At 48.7% G+C, this 15,000-nt stretch overlaps 1 protein-coding gene and 1 long non-coding RNA gene across 3 annotated transcripts in view; both read left to right on the top strand.

Moving 5' to 3' along the window:
* The window catches only part of LOC127355256 (uncharacterized), a 1,317-nt gene extending 518 nt beyond the window's left edge, over positions 1–799 (top strand). For both annotated transcript variants that reach the window (XR_007881712.1, XR_007881711.1), the window contains 2 exons: positions 286–533; positions 784–799. This is a non-coding gene — a long non-coding RNA (uncharacterized LOC127355256). The remainder of the gene's footprint in view (positions 1–285; positions 534–783) is intronic.
* Positions 1–15,000, top strand: part of LOC127354874 (histone-lysine N-methyltransferase 2C-like) — a 72,505-nt gene that overhangs the window by 10,474 nt on the left and 47,031 nt on the right. Inside the window, 13 exon segments of the mRNA XM_051385158.1 lie at positions 1,210–1,389; positions 1,547–1,569; positions 1,861–1,950; positions 2,569–2,678; positions 2,776–2,920; positions 3,411–3,582; positions 3,941–4,055; positions 4,145–4,308; positions 5,008–10,166; positions 10,424–10,654; positions 10,933–11,990; positions 12,778–12,885; positions 14,636–14,761. Coding sequence (XP_051241118.1) covers positions 1,210–1,389; positions 1,547–1,569; positions 1,861–1,950; positions 2,569–2,678; positions 2,776–2,920; positions 3,411–3,582; positions 3,941–4,055; positions 4,145–4,308; positions 5,008–10,166; positions 10,424–10,654; positions 10,933–11,990; positions 12,778–12,885; positions 14,636–14,761 — 7,681 coding nt within the window.

Here is a 15,000-nt window from a genome sequence, read left to right as displayed (position 1 = left end):
CGCAGTGACTGCAGCCCAAGCTCAGAGACAGCGAGTGAGAGCGCAGTGACTGCAGCCCAAGCTCAGAGACAGCGAGGTAGAGCGCAGTGACTGCAGCCCAAGCTCAGAGACAGTGAGGTAGAGCGCAGTGACTGCGGCTGAAGCTCAGAGACAGAGAGGAAGAGCGCAGTGACTGCGGCTGAAGCTCAGAGACAGTGAGGTGTAGAGCGCAGTGACTGCAGCCCAAGCTCAGAGACAGCGAGGTGTAGAGCGCAGTGACTGCAGCTGAAGCTCAGAGACAGCGAGGTAGAGCGCAGTGACTGCAGCTGAAGCTCAGAGACAGCGAGGTAGAGCGCAGTGACTGCAGCTGAAACTCAGAGACAGTGAGGTAGAGCGCAGTGACTGCAGCTGAAGCTCAGAGACAGTGAGGTGTAGAGCGCAGTGACTGCAGCCCAAACTCAGAGACAGCGAGGGAGAGCGCAGTGACTGCAGCTGAAGCTCAGAGACAGCGAGGGAGAGCGCAGTGACTTCAGCTGAAGCTCAGAGACAGCGAGGTAGAGCGCAGTGACTGCAGCTGAAGCTCAGAGACAGCGAGGTGTAGAGCGCAGTGACTGCAGCTGAAGCTCAGAGACAGTGAGGTGTAGAGCGCAGTGACTGCAGCCCAAGCTCGGAGACAGCGAGGGATGGCGCAGTGACTGCAGCTGAAGCTCAGAGACAGCGAGGGAGAGTGCAGTGACTGCAGCTGAAGCTCAGAGACAGTGAGGGAGACGGTAGTGACTGCAGCTGAAGCTCAGAGACAGCGAGGGAGAGTGCAGTGACTGCAGCTGAAGCTCAGAGACAGCGAGGGAGAGTGCAGTGACTGCAGCTGAAGCTCAGAGACAGCGAGGGAGAGCGCAGTGACTGCAGCTGAAGCTCAGAGACAGTGAGGTGTAGAGCGCAGTGACTGCAGCCCAAGCTCATAGACAGCGAGGTAGAGCGCAGTGACTGCAGCCCAAACTCAGAGACAGCCAGGGAGAGCGCAGTGAATGCACTTACTGCAGGTTGATTGTAGGTTGGATTCTGCAGTTACTGACAGAGCGAGACCGAACGGAGACAATCTGCCACGAGATAAAACCGACATTGAAAAGTTTTCAGTCAGAACTACGAGTTTGGCCAAAGTCAGACTTTCCAAGTAAAAACACTAAACATCCATGTTTCTGTCTCTCTCTGTCGGTGTCTCTCGCCCTTCAGTCTGAAGCAGTGTGCCTTCTGTTACCATGGCGACGACCCTCCTCTAGGCCAGGGTCGCCTGGTGGTGTTTGGCCCGACACCCGGCTACATCCCGCTCCACATCCTGAACCGCCGCGCCTCTTCCGACCGAGACAACGACTGCCACGACCACTGCTACCGCGGCGACCAGGCACCGCCCACGTGAGTGACCTCACTTCCCATTTATCCCCTGTCAAAATAAAAGTCAAAACCACCCATGTGCGCTTTTAGATTCCCAGAAGAATTCCCTCAAGTCTTTGACTCTGTGTGTGTGTGTGTGTGTGTGTGTGTGTGTTTGTGTGTGTGTGTGTGTGTGTAGGTGCAGCAGTCCAGAACAGTGTGGTGAGTACTCTCTCTATTCATACTAATTGATAAGGTTTCAAACCTCTGTGTCTGTCAGGAGTCCATGCCAACCTAAGTTAGTGTAGCTCTAATCAACCAAACTCCATTCAGAAAACAAGCATTTTAAGTTGTTTGCTCGTCTTCTAGCAGACAGACATCCATCATGATGTTGTTTCAGCATCTGTTTGATCCGTTTATTGACATTACAACAGTAGAATCTGTTTATTTGGGTTCCTCATCCAGTCTGATCGCTGTTATTGATCACCAGTTGAATGTCTACTGATGTTTCAGAGGAGCAGTCTTCCTCAGAGTTTGTGGAGCAGCTCGGACCCATCGGCCTACCACATGACATCGACGTCCAATCACTGTTTGACCCCACAGGTACGGCTTCTTGTCCCATCAGCCACTGCTTTACCTCCTGACCTCCTCTGTTTACACACAATTATCTGTTTATGTTTCCTTCTGAGTTGTTTATTAACTAATGAAAATGAAAGCTGTTGTTGACGTGCTGTTTGTTCTTACAGATGCTGATTATTAGTATCAAGGAAAGCAATAACTGATATTTGGAGCTAATATACATTACAGCTAATAATTTAAGCTAATTGGTGAACACATTAATGTATCAATAATTATAATCAGATTATATAATAGACTGTATATTATTTTGAAATGGGCACTTTTTATACTTTAAGTATATTTTGATGCAAAAACTTTTATTTACTTTTGGATCCATACAGGACTTATTATTATGTATTTTCACTCTGTTGTACTTTTACTAAACCCAAAGACATATTTATTTATTATTTAATTACATTTTTACTGGTCTAAAGTCTTGAAATGGTAGCGACCATAGTTTGTGTAGTCGTTGAGCACATGGGATGTTTTATCCTAACATGGTAGAAAATGTAGAGATTTGTGTTATCATAGTTGTATAAACTCCATCCTAACTGTGTGTATGTGTGTGTGTGTGTGTGTGTGTGCGTGTGCGTGTGCGTGCAGGTCAGTGCTGTGCTCACCTGCAGTGTGCGGCGTGGTCAGAAGGGGTGTGTCGCGGCGAGGGCCAATCACTGCTCTACGTGGACAAAGCCATCGACTCAGGAAGCACGCAGGTGGGTTTACGTTGGATCACTGCACGCTCTCAGGGAGGAGTTCCCCCTGTATGCACCTCACTAAGCCCCGCCCTCCCCCCCTCTCTTACCCGTCCAGGTGTGTGTGTTCTGCCGCCGGCTCGGAGCGTCGCTGCGTTGCCGGGAGACAGGCTGTGGGCGGAGCTACCACTACCCCTGTGCTGCTGCCGCCGGAGCTCACCAGGACTGGACCCAGAGGCACACACTGTGCACCAGACACCCAGGTATGCTGTCTCTCTGCCTCCACCTGAGGAAGGCAGACGTTAGCGACGACTCCTCGAAAATGATCAATCATTTGACCTTTGACCGGAGCTCTCTTAACGACCTCGTCATCTTCTTAACACTGTAATGCAATAAGTTATTTTAACTTGAAAATGGATTACATCGGAAAATGTTAGTTATATTAACTAAAGTTAGAAAACATTCATGATGAAACAGCTCCTACTAATAATTTAAAAGTTACATTAACTTAAAGAAACATCTCCTTTATTTTCACGGTGCGAATAATAAAAACAAAGTCAGTGTCACTTAAAATTACCCAAGCTACTTGATCAAGAACGTTTTCTAGAAGATTTACTTTAAAATCTTAGATGTAATCGGTTTCAACAGTTGCATTAAAATAACTGAAAGTTATTAACATTTACTGTGTTTTATTTTGAAGTTTTTCAAATTTCCACTGATTTTGGTTGGGAACGGCTGTCTCTCTTTCTCCAGCGTCCTCGCCGTGTGTGTTGTGCTTGGGCGGCAGTGATGTCGGCGGTCAGTTGATATGTTGTTGCTGTGGTGATTGTTACCACGGCAGCTGCCTGGACCCCCCTCTGGCCCCCTCCCCCCTGTGCCGGGCCGGCTGGCAGTGTCCTCGGTGTCGAGTGTGTCAGAGCTGCAGGTATTTCCATTATTGATTAATTCCTCACTAATTTCATTCACAGATTCATGTTCGTTCTGGTCAGTTTCCAGAGCAAATGTTCCTCAAGAGTTAGTAAAGTCCAACAAAGGAGAGTGAATACTGGAAATTGATCAGGTGACACAAACACATGAATGATCCAGTTGCTCCGTAACAACTGTGTAACAAGTGAGTCTCAACTACTTCATATACTGATAATATGTCAGTCGTGGAAGCCTTTAAAATCAGCTGCTGCAGCATTAATGCAACCTGGTGTTTTAAGCTGAGTTCACACTACGTGATTTTAGCTCTGATTGTCACTTGCTCCGTGTGTGTGTGTGTGTGTGTTTGTGTTTGTTAGGTTGCGAGGGGATGATGGTGTGTTGCTGGTGTGTGAATGCTGTGACAAAGCCTACCACACACACTGTCTCACCCCACCTCTGGATCACACGCTGAGCACCGGCTGGAGCTGCAAGGTGAGATAACGCACACACACTGGTGTCGGCCTCAGTGTTGAACCACTTGTCGTGTGAGTGTGTGTTTTTAAAACCTCTCTCTCTTCCAGAACTGCAGAAGATGCCGCCGCTGTGGTGTGAGGTCATCGGGCCAGTGGGCCAATCACCCATTTCTGTGCGAGTCATGTGACCTGGCCCTGCCCTGCTCTCTCTGTGACCATGTCCCCAACCTCTACGCACCACAGGACTATCTGACTTGTATCTGCTGCTATAGGTACACACACTCACACACAAACACTCACACACACACACAACCCATCTAGTTTGTTATTTTGTTGAATTAAAGGTAGGGTTATCATTTTAAAGTGTGATGAGGTGGTGAAGCAGTGTGGGATCATGGGTGTTGTTGTCTTCACCACCATTGGCGTCATTGCAGTCAGCTTCTCCCGGTTAGGATTCCTTCAGTGTTCATGGTTCAGGAGGTTTCTACCGGGAGCCCAATGATCCACAGAGGTCTCTTCCTCACCAAAACAAACAGACCCGCTGATTAAAACCACTAAACACACTGAATAAAGCAGTTCCACCTTAAACACACTGAATAAAGCAGTTCCACCTTAAAAATTGCTGCTTCTCCCACGCTGTTGGACAGACAAAGGACGTCCCGGAGGAAACCTGTGAGGAAAAGGGCAGACACTTTGAAAAAAATACTCTGCAGGTGATTGGATGAACCGTGTGTATCACGGGCGAACTTCAACCAGTCAGATCAATGAACCATATAAACCACCCACGTAGCTCATGCAGTAGCTGCCGGAGTTCCTTTTAGCATGCCGATTTGTCCGGTACCACAAACGCATAGATTAAAGCCTTGCATTATGGATTCTTACGTGATCTTGTGAGTCCAGCTTCCTCGCATGGTCAAAATGATTCAAGTTCAGCAAATATACATGTTTTAATATTTGTGTTTTTGTTACAGGTGTGTCCATACAGAGTGTATTGCCCAGGCTGGGGAGGGCAGGGCAGGGTCTGAAGATTATGTCTGCTCCGCCTGCAGGCCTCAGGAGGAGGAGCTAATCCCGCAAAGTCCTACCCTGGCCTCGCCGCTCAGTCCCACACAGGCACCAACCATTAGCCCTTCACAGACACCAATTCCAGGTCACACAGAGGTTCCTCCCATCAGCTCTACCGCTCATTGCTCAGTCCAGCTCATCTTTTCAGAGCCATCACAGAGTCCTACCGAGTCCTGTACACCATCACAGCAAAGCCTTACACCATCTCAACCTGACCAAACAGAGCTCCAACATAGTCCTCACCCTCCTGAACCAACAGAGCTCCACCATATTCCTCACCCTGAACCCACAGAGCTCCAACATAGTCCTCACCCTCCTGAACCAACAGAGCTCCAACATAGTCCTCACCCTCCTGAACCAACAGAGCTCCACCATATTCCTCACCCTCCTGAACCAACAGAGCTCCAACATATTCCTCACCCTCCTGAACCAACAGAGCTCCACCATATTCCTCACCCTGAACCCACAGAGCTCCAACATATTCCTCACCCTGAACCCACAGAGCTCCAACATAGTCCTCACCCTGAACCCACAGAGCTCCAACATAGTCCTCACCCTCCTGAACCCACAGAGCTCCAACATAGTCCTCACCCTCCTGAACCCACAGAGCTCCAACATAGTCCTCACCCTCCTGAACCAACAGAGCTCCACCATAGTCCTCACCCTGAACCCACAGAGCTCCAACATAGTCCTCACCCTCCTGAACCAACAGAGCTCCACCATAGTCCTCACCCTGAACCCACAGAGCTCCAACATAGTCCTCACCGTCCTGAATCAACAGAGCTCCACCATAGTCCTCACCCTGAACCCACAGAGCTCCAACATAGTCCTCACCCTCCTGAACCATCAGAGCTCCACCATAGTCCTCACTCTGAACCCACAGAGCTCCAACATAGTCCTCACCCTCCTGAACCAACAGAGCTCCACCATAGTCCTCACCCTCCTGAACCAACAGAGCTCCACCATAGTCCTCACCCTCCTGAACCAACAGAGCTCCACCATAGTCCTCACCCTCCTGAACCCACAGAGCTCCACCATAGTCCTCACCCTCCTGAACCAACAGAGCTCCAACATAGTCCTCACCCTCCTGAACCAACAGAGCTCCAACATAGTCCTCACCCTCCTGAACCAACAGAGCTCCACCATAGTCCTCACCCTCCTGAACCAACAGAGCTCCACCATAGTCCTCACCCTCCTGAACCAACAGAGCTCCACCATAGTCCTCACCCTCCTGAACCAACAGAACTCCACCATAGTCCTCACCCTGAACCATCAGAGCTCCAACATAGTCCTCACCCTGAACCATCAGAGCTCCAACATAGTCCTCACCCTCCTGAACCAACAGAGCTCCAACATAGTCCTCACCCTCCTGAACCAACAGAGCTCCAACATAGTCCTCACCCTCCTGAACCAACAGAGCTCCAACATAGTCCTCACCGTCCTGAACCAACAGAGCTCCAACGTGGTCCTCAGCCTCCTGAACCAACAGAGCTCCAACGTAGTCCTCACCATGAAACCACAGAGCTTGAAACAAGCTCTTCACCATCTCACCTTGAACCAACGGAGCTCCCACAAAGTCCACCACCATCTCACCCTGAACCCACAGAGCTCCAACATGGTCCTCACCATGAAACCACAGAGCTTGAAACAAGCTCTTCACCATCTCACCCTGAACCCACAGAGCTCCAAAATAGTCCACTGCCATCTCAACCTGATCAAGCAAACCGAGAAACTAGCCATTCACCATTTCATCTTGATACTGCTGAGTTCCAACAAAGCCCAGCACCGTCAAACCCTGATCGAACAGAGCTTGAAACAAACCCTGCCCCATCTCACTCTGATCCAACGGAGCTCTGGGAAAGTCCTTTGCCATTTCAACATGATACTGCAGAGCTTCAACAAAGCCCAGCACCGTCTCACTCTGAACCAACAGAGCTGGAAACAAATCCTGCACCATCTCACGCTGATCCAATAGAGCTCCAACAAAGTCCACTGCCATCTCACTGTGATCATGCAGAGCTCCAACAAAGTCCTGTGGCATCTCACCCTGATCCAACGGAGGTCCAGAAAAGTCCACCGCCGTCTCACTTTGAACCAACAGAGCTTGAAACAAGCCCTGCACCATCTCACACTGATCATGCAGAGCTCCAACAAAGTCCACCGCTGTCTCACCCTGAAACTACAAAGCTTAAAGAAAGCCCTGTGTTACTTCACGCTGATTCTAGAGAACACCAGGAAAGCCATACCCCACCTCCCCTTAGTCCAGCAGAGCTTCCACAAAGCCCTACACAGTCTCACTCTGGTCCAACAGAACTCCAAAAAACTCATATACTGTGCCCAGCTGGTCCTGCTGAGCTACACCAAAGTCCTACTCATGTGACTTCCACGCAGGCTCAGCACAGTCCTCCCCATCCTATTAACACCTCTTCAAGCTGTACCCAGAGTTCCTTAGAGGATCAGCTTACGACCACAGAGTCTCAGCAGAATCCAGCGCAAGGTAGTCCCATGTATTGTAGCCATGCACATTCTCCTCACAGTCCCACCCAGACAGGGCTTAGTTCTACCCGGGTTCAATCAGGGCCTGCACAGCCTCAGCAAAGCCCTCCACCACACAGTCCTGTGCAGGACTACATTTCACAGGCACAGCTCGACCGACCATGTAGTACTAACATCATCACACAGCCTCAGCACAGTCCTACACCACGTAGTCCTGCACAAGTTGGCACATCACACCCACAGAGTCCCACACAGGATTCTAAACCTACACTGGACCAGGGGAGCCCTGGATCAAGCAGCCCTGCTCAGCTGCAATGTTGGGCTGCACAGGACATTTCTACACTGGACCAGGACTACTGTAGGTCCACTCAGACAGCAAGAAGACACGCCTCACTGACGCCTATTTCAGCTCCATGTAGCCCATCACCGGCCCCACCCAAAGCCACACAGTGTAGTCTGTCACAACCTACAAGCCCAGTAAAGGCCCACTCCTTACAGCCTGTTAGGCCTTCACAGCTTAGCCTTGTTCCTTCTCAACTTGCTACACAGTCAGAAGTCACAAAGGAATGCACCCAAACCCCAGAGCTAAAGTCCTTGGAGCAGCTGAGCCCTAACCTTGATGGCCAAACACTGGAAAGTAGCCCCACCGCTATCCTGTCCACAATGCCGCCTGATAGCCATGGCACAGATGGAAACCAGCTTGGTCCAGTTAAGAGTAGCACAGTTGGCCCAGACCATTCAAGCCCCCTTCACGTCCCAGCAATGCCCACACCAGAAAGCCTTGTTCACGTTAGCTCTTCAGTGGAACACAGTAGCCTAATCTGCTCACCTTGTGCTGATAGAACAGAAGAACACATTCATCAGAGTCCTTCTTGTGACAGCCCATCACGCTGCGCAGAAGCTAATGAAGGTAAAGCCAGTCCCGTACATATCCAAAACAGCTTGGCTAGTTCTAGTCCCAAACATGCCAGTCAAATGCCTGCTAGCCCTGCCAGCTCTCCTCTGGCCTGTGCCAGCCCTGTGGCAGTGGAGACTAGCCCTGTCCATGTCAGCTACACTGTTAAACCCTCAATGCAACCGGCTAGCCCCATCCACCCCATCACATGTCAAGATGAGGAGATGGAGGTATCTGTCGACCATTTGCTTCAGTTAGAAACTAGTCCCAGTCATCCCAACTCCACTCTGGGCAGTCCAGTTCATACTAGCCCAACTCATGCTAGCCCAGTCCACACAGAAACTAACAGCGAGTACAGTCTGATGGGCTCCATGCATGCTCAGGAGAGAGCTAGTCCCTCTGTTTGTAGTTTTGCAAAGCTCACACAGACGAGCCAAAGTCCCACACATCCTGGCCAGTCCAGTCCCTCACATGTCCAAACTACAAATAGTCCTTCACAGGCTTCTACAGTACAGACAAGCCCCCTGCCACCTAGCTTTAGTCCTTCACACTGTAGGCCGACTGATACTAGCTCAGCTGGTAGCTCTGTCAGCCACAGTCTGAGCCACAGTGGCCAGACAAGTTCTTACCCTGCTAGCGAAACTGATGTTAGCGTCATCCACAGTCCACCTAGGTCTAGTCCTGCTGGTCAAGCTAGTCCTGTTCACATACAAAGCACCTCTAGTAGTGCCCACTCAGGCCCAGCCCAAAGACAGACTCCCTTATTAGCTAACACGACACACAGCAGCCCTGCACATGCTACTGTCGCTTGTGTGAGCCCACCTCACAGTCCAGCTCAGGCCAGTGAAACATATCATAGTCCCCAGTATAGCCCAGCTCCTGACACTGGAACCAGTTCTGGCCCTGCTGTGGCTAGTGCACATCTTGATATGGTTGCCAGTTCAATAATTCAGAGCTCTGTTCTTCCTGTTGTGGTTCAGCTTCTTTCTACAGACAGCATTAGGCAGACGAGCCCAACATCTGCCACTTCCCTACCAGATGACTTATCTGCTGTTAGCCCCAACCAGGCCACTCTGAGCCAGGTTAGCCGGTCCCCAGCTGGTCCTCCTCATACCCCCGACAGGTCTGTTGAGAACCAACAAAGCCCTGCCCCGGGAAGCCCTCTCTGTCACAGCTCAGCTGCCCCTGTTGATGCTACTTCCACTCAGGCTAGTCCGAGCCATGCTAGTCCCACTCAGGATAACACTGTGATGCCTAGCACTAGTGAAACACCCGCTAGTCCTCCACCCTCTGCCCCCTCACAGGTTAGCCCTCCTCATGCTCCACAACCTCACGCTAGCTCTGGGCACAGTAACATGGTTGCTAGTCTTGTTTGTGGCCCCTTGCAATCAGGTGATGACCCTAGTCCTGTCCCTACCAGCCCTGTGCGGCCAGAGTCTCCTTCTAGCCCTGATCCTGCCCGTCATGTGCAGCCAGAGGCTAGTTCCAGTCCTGGTCTTGGTAGCCCAATTAAGTGCAAGGCTAGCCCTGGACCCCATTTTGTTAGCTCTGTTCTTGCCACCCTTGGACAGTCTGAAGAAAGCCCAAGTCCTGGTCCAACTAGCCGTGTGCAGCCTGGTCCTGATCCTGGTAGCCTCTCTGTTTCCAGCCCCCAGCAGTCTGCAGCCACAGTGGGTGAGTATGAGCCAAACATTTACCATTAAAAAGCGTCGCTGCTGCGGCCTCTGGTCATCTGAACCGCAGCAGACATTAACAATGTACAGTTACTTTACCGAGTAACTAATTACTTTCATATGAAGTAATAACGCTACTCATGTGGAAAGCAAACGCCAGCTAGTTAGCAGCTATAATGCAGGCTAAAAGTTAAAGTAACGTAAACGGGAGATCAGTCGGATTGATCAGTGTGATTGGTTTCACAAATCTTCCTCTAGACATAGCCGAGGAGCAGGAGGAGCAGGAGGAGACGGTGCAGCCGAGGAGGACTGAAGAAGAGGGTGAGATGGAGAGAGAACCTCTGCAGCAGAAGGAGGAAGAGGAGCAGCCTCAACAGACAACAAAGAAGAGGCCAGGAGAGGAGGAGCCTGTTGAGAGTAAAGAAGAGGGAGCAGAACAAGAAAAGGAGGAGGAGGAGGAGGAGGATCAGCAAAACAGCTCCACTGCAGGTACTGTCCACACTTGCATGTAATAGAGTTCAGTCCAGGTGAGAAGGTGACTGTTTCCTCCTGGTTTTCTCCTGGTTTTCTCCTCCTGCTCACTGTCTCCTTCTGGTTTTCTCCTCCTGCTCACTGTCTCCTTCTGGTTTTCTCCTCCTGCTCACTGTCTCCTCCTGGTTTTCTCCTCCTGCTCACTGTCTCCTCCTGGTTTTCTCCTCCTGCTCACTGTCTCCTCCTGGTTTTCTCCTCCTCGTTCACTTTCATGATCTCTCTCTCTCTCTGTGCAGGAGTCCAGCTGGGATCTGTCCTGAATGAAGACTTTCATAGTCCTCCTCACACTGCTCCTGCCTCCCCACTCCTCCCACAGACAACTCCTCCCTCCCCCCAACCCACCACACCACACTCTGCCTTACCCTGCCAGGAGCCCTCCTACTCCCACTCGTCTTCACCTCCTGCCTCACCACAGTCTCCTCCTCCTAGAGCTGGCTCTCTAGAAGTCTCCCCCTCCTCCCCTCACAGGATTGCCTTACTCCCCTCTTGCTCTACCCACCCCCTGTCTCCCCCCTCCTCCCCTCTGGAGGACCTCCCCCAAGAGGAGGAACTAACCAATCAACGAGAAGCTGAGACGGGGAAGAGGGCGGAGGCGGTGCTAGAGGACGACATGCTTTCCTGTCATGTGACATTGGGGGATGATGACAGCCAATCACAGAGCCCGTTTGAACCTGTTGCTGTGGCAACAGAATCCACCAAAGAAGAGCACCAATCGCACACTGAGCCTTCAGAAAGGGAGGAGGAGGAGGAGGAGGAGGAGTCGGCAGCTAATATGGCAGCTGATTGTGAAGTGGTAGCCAGGCAACAGCCAATGAGGAAGGAGCAGGATGCACAGGAGGAGGAGCAGGAGGAGGTGGTGACTGGTAGGATGGATGAAGAGGAGGAGGAGGAGGAGGAGGTGGAGGAGGCGAGGGAAGGCACTGAGCCTGAGGACCAATCAGATGTGGAGGAGGAGGACCCAATGAGTCCCGTGCTGGAACTGGACCACTCTTTAGACATGGAGGTGATGGAGCTGATGACCTCCTCGTCTCCTCCCCCGTCCCTCCTGCACCTCTCCACCCCCAGCCCGCCTCCCTTCTCCCGCCGAGGAAAGGGTCGGACTCTCAGGCCTCCTCCTTGCTCCTCAAGGCCATCAGATGACCTCTCCATCCGTCTGAGGCAGTCTCCCTTCTCCACGGAGGCCTCCCCTGAGACCTCCCCCGCCAGAGCTCCCATCACCCCACCTCCACTCTCCCCGCTCTCACCTCCTCTCCAGTGCGCCCCCCCTGCAAGAGAATCTCCAACTCTCTCCAAGGTAAATCTAACTAGAACTTGTCCCCCCACTGTAACCTCCTTGTCGTCTCCTCCTTGTTGTCTCCTCCTTGTTGTCTCCTCCTTGTTGTCTCCTCCTTATTGTCCCCTCCCACTGACTGTCTCCTTGTTGTCTCCTCCCACTGACTGTCTCCTTCCACTGACTGTCTCCTTGTTGTCTCCTCCCAATGACTGTCTCCTTCCACTGACTGTCTCCTTGTTGTCTCCTCCCACTGACTGTCTCCTTGTTGTCTCCTCCTTGTTGTCTCCTCCCACTGACTGTCTCCTTCCACTGACTGTCTCCTTGTTGTCTCCTCCCACTGACTGTCTCCTTGTTGTCTCCTCCCACTGACTGTCTCCTTGTTGTCTCCTCCCACTGACTGTCTCCTCCTTGTTGTCTCCTCCCACTGACTGTCTCCTTGTTGTCTCCTCCCACTGACTGTCTCCTCCTTGTCTCCTTGTTGTCTCCTCCCACTGACTGTCTCCTTGTTGTCTCCTCCCACTGACTGTCTCCTTGTTGTCTCCTCCCACTGACTGTCTCCTCCTTGTTGTCTCCTCCCACTGACTGTCTCCTCCTTGTTGTCTCCTCCCACTGACTGTCTCCTCCTTGTTGTCTCTGACTGTCTCCTCCTTGTTGTCTCTGACTGTCTCCTCCTTGTTGTCTCCTCCTTGTTGTCTCTGACTGTCTCCTCCTTGTTGTCTCTGACTGTCTCCTCCTTGTTGTCTCTGACTGTCTCCTCCTTGTTGTCTCCTCCCACTGACTGTCTCCTCCTTATATATTTTGTTCCCAGCCCCAGGCACCTCCCACCACTGTACTCCCCCTCACCCCTAAAATCGGTATGGGGAAACCGGCCATCTCTAAGAGGAAGTTCTCCCCGGGCAGAGCCAGGGTCAAACAGGTACGTGACCTTTGACCTCTGTGTGTGTTGTTGACCCTACTGGTTTCATTCCCAGCATGTGAAAGATGCACCTAACCATCAATATAATCAATATAATCAGTGTAATCAGTATAATCAATATAATCAGTGTAATCAATGTAATCAATATAATCAGTGTAATCAATGTAATCAGTGTAATCAATGTAATCAGTGTAATCAGTATAATCAATATAATCAGTGTAATCAGTGTAATCAATGTAATCAGTGTAATCAGTGTAATCAATGTAATCAGTGTAATCAATGTAATCAGTGTAATCAATATAATCAGTGTTATCAATCTAATCAATATAATCAGTGTAATCTATATAATCAGTATAATCAATGTAATCAGTGTAATCAATGTAATCAATATAATCAGTGTAATCAGTATAATCAATGTAATCAGTGTAATTAATGTAATCAGTGTAATCAGTGTAATCAGTATAATTAATGTAATCAATGTAATCAGTGTAATCAGTGTAATTAATGTAATCAGTATAATCAGTATAATTCATGTAATCAATATAATCAGTATAATCAGTATAATTAATGTAATCAATATAATCAGTGTAATCAATATAATCAGTATAATTAATGTAATCAATATAATCAGTGTAATCTATATAATCAGTATAATCAATGTAATCAGTATAATTATTGTAATTAATGTAATCAGTATAATTAATGTAATTAATGTAATTAGTGTAATTAATGTAATCAGTGTAATCAATGTAATCAATGTAATCAGTGTAATCAGTGTAATTAATGTAATCAGTATAATCAGTGTAATCAATGTAATCAGTATAATCAGTGTAATCAGTGTAATCAATGTAATCAATGTAATCAATGTAATCAGTATAATCAATGTAATCAGTGTAATCAGTATAATTAATGTAATCAATATAATCAGTGTAATCTATATAATCAGTATAATCAATGTAATCAGTATAATTATTGTAATTAATGTAATCAGTATAATTAATGTAATTAATGTAATTAGTGTAATTAATGTAATCAGTGTAATCAATGTAATCAATGTAATCAGTGTAATCAGTGTAATTAATGTAATCAGTATAATCAGTGTAATCAGTATAATCAGTATAATCAGTATAATCAATGTAATCAATGTAATCAATGTAATCAGTATAATCAATGTAATCAGTGTAATCAGTATAATCAATGTAATCAGTATAATCAGTATAATCAGTGTAATCAATGTAATCAGTATAATCAGTATAATCAGTGTAATCAGTATAATCAATGTAATCAATGTAATCAGTATAATCAATGTAATCAGTGTAATCAGTATAATCAATGTAATCAGTATAATCAGTGTAATCAATGTAATCAGTATAATCAGTGTAATCAGTGTAATCAGTGTGTATGCAGTAGCTGCATCAGCTGCAGTAGCTACATTAGCCATCAGTAGGAAGCCTGTCTGAGATCAGGTTGTAGCTGAGCGTCACAGAGGGCCAGCACTTATTGGTTTGGATCAATAATGTGGATGGAAGCTGATCAGTCCCAGAATGTCTGTCTGTCTCCTGATTGGTTGCATGTTGTTGTCATGGTTACATCGTCTCATTATAGATAGATACTTTACATTATGATTAATTTCTTTAGTTTTAATTTGACTTTTTGTTTTGTGGCTGTTGAATTTATGTTACTGCATTTTGTCTTCCTCCTCTTCCTCCTCCTCCTCCTCCTCTTCCTCCTCTTCCTCCTCCTAACTCAGGGTTCGTGGTGGAGTAATCGCAGGGCGGTGAGCCCCCCCTCATCCTCCCAGGATTCCATGGGTGAGGGAGGGTGGGACAGCCCTAAGCACCGTCCAGCAGACTCCCCCATCTGGAGCATGAGAGTGGTAAAGAACCAACTCTGTGTGTGTGTTACTGTGTGTCTGTGTGTTACTGTGTGTTACTGTGTGTCTGTGTGTTACTGTGTGTCTGTGTGTCTGTGTGTTACTGTCTGTGTGTTACTGTGTGTCTGTGTGTTACTGTGTGTCTGTCTGTTACTGTCTGTGTGTCTGTGTGTTACTGTGTGTTACTGTGTGTCTGTGTGTTACTGTGTGTCTGTGTGTGTTACTGTGTGTCTGTCTGTGTG

This window comes from Dicentrarchus labrax, unplaced genomic scaffold (genome assembly GCF_905237075.1).
Source record: "Dicentrarchus labrax unplaced genomic scaffold, dlabrax2021, whole genome shotgun sequence".
In the NCBI taxonomy this organism is placed as follows: Eukaryota; Metazoa; Chordata; class Actinopteri; family Moronidae; genus Dicentrarchus; species Dicentrarchus labrax.
This window is presented reverse-complemented; position numbering and strand designations above follow the sequence as displayed.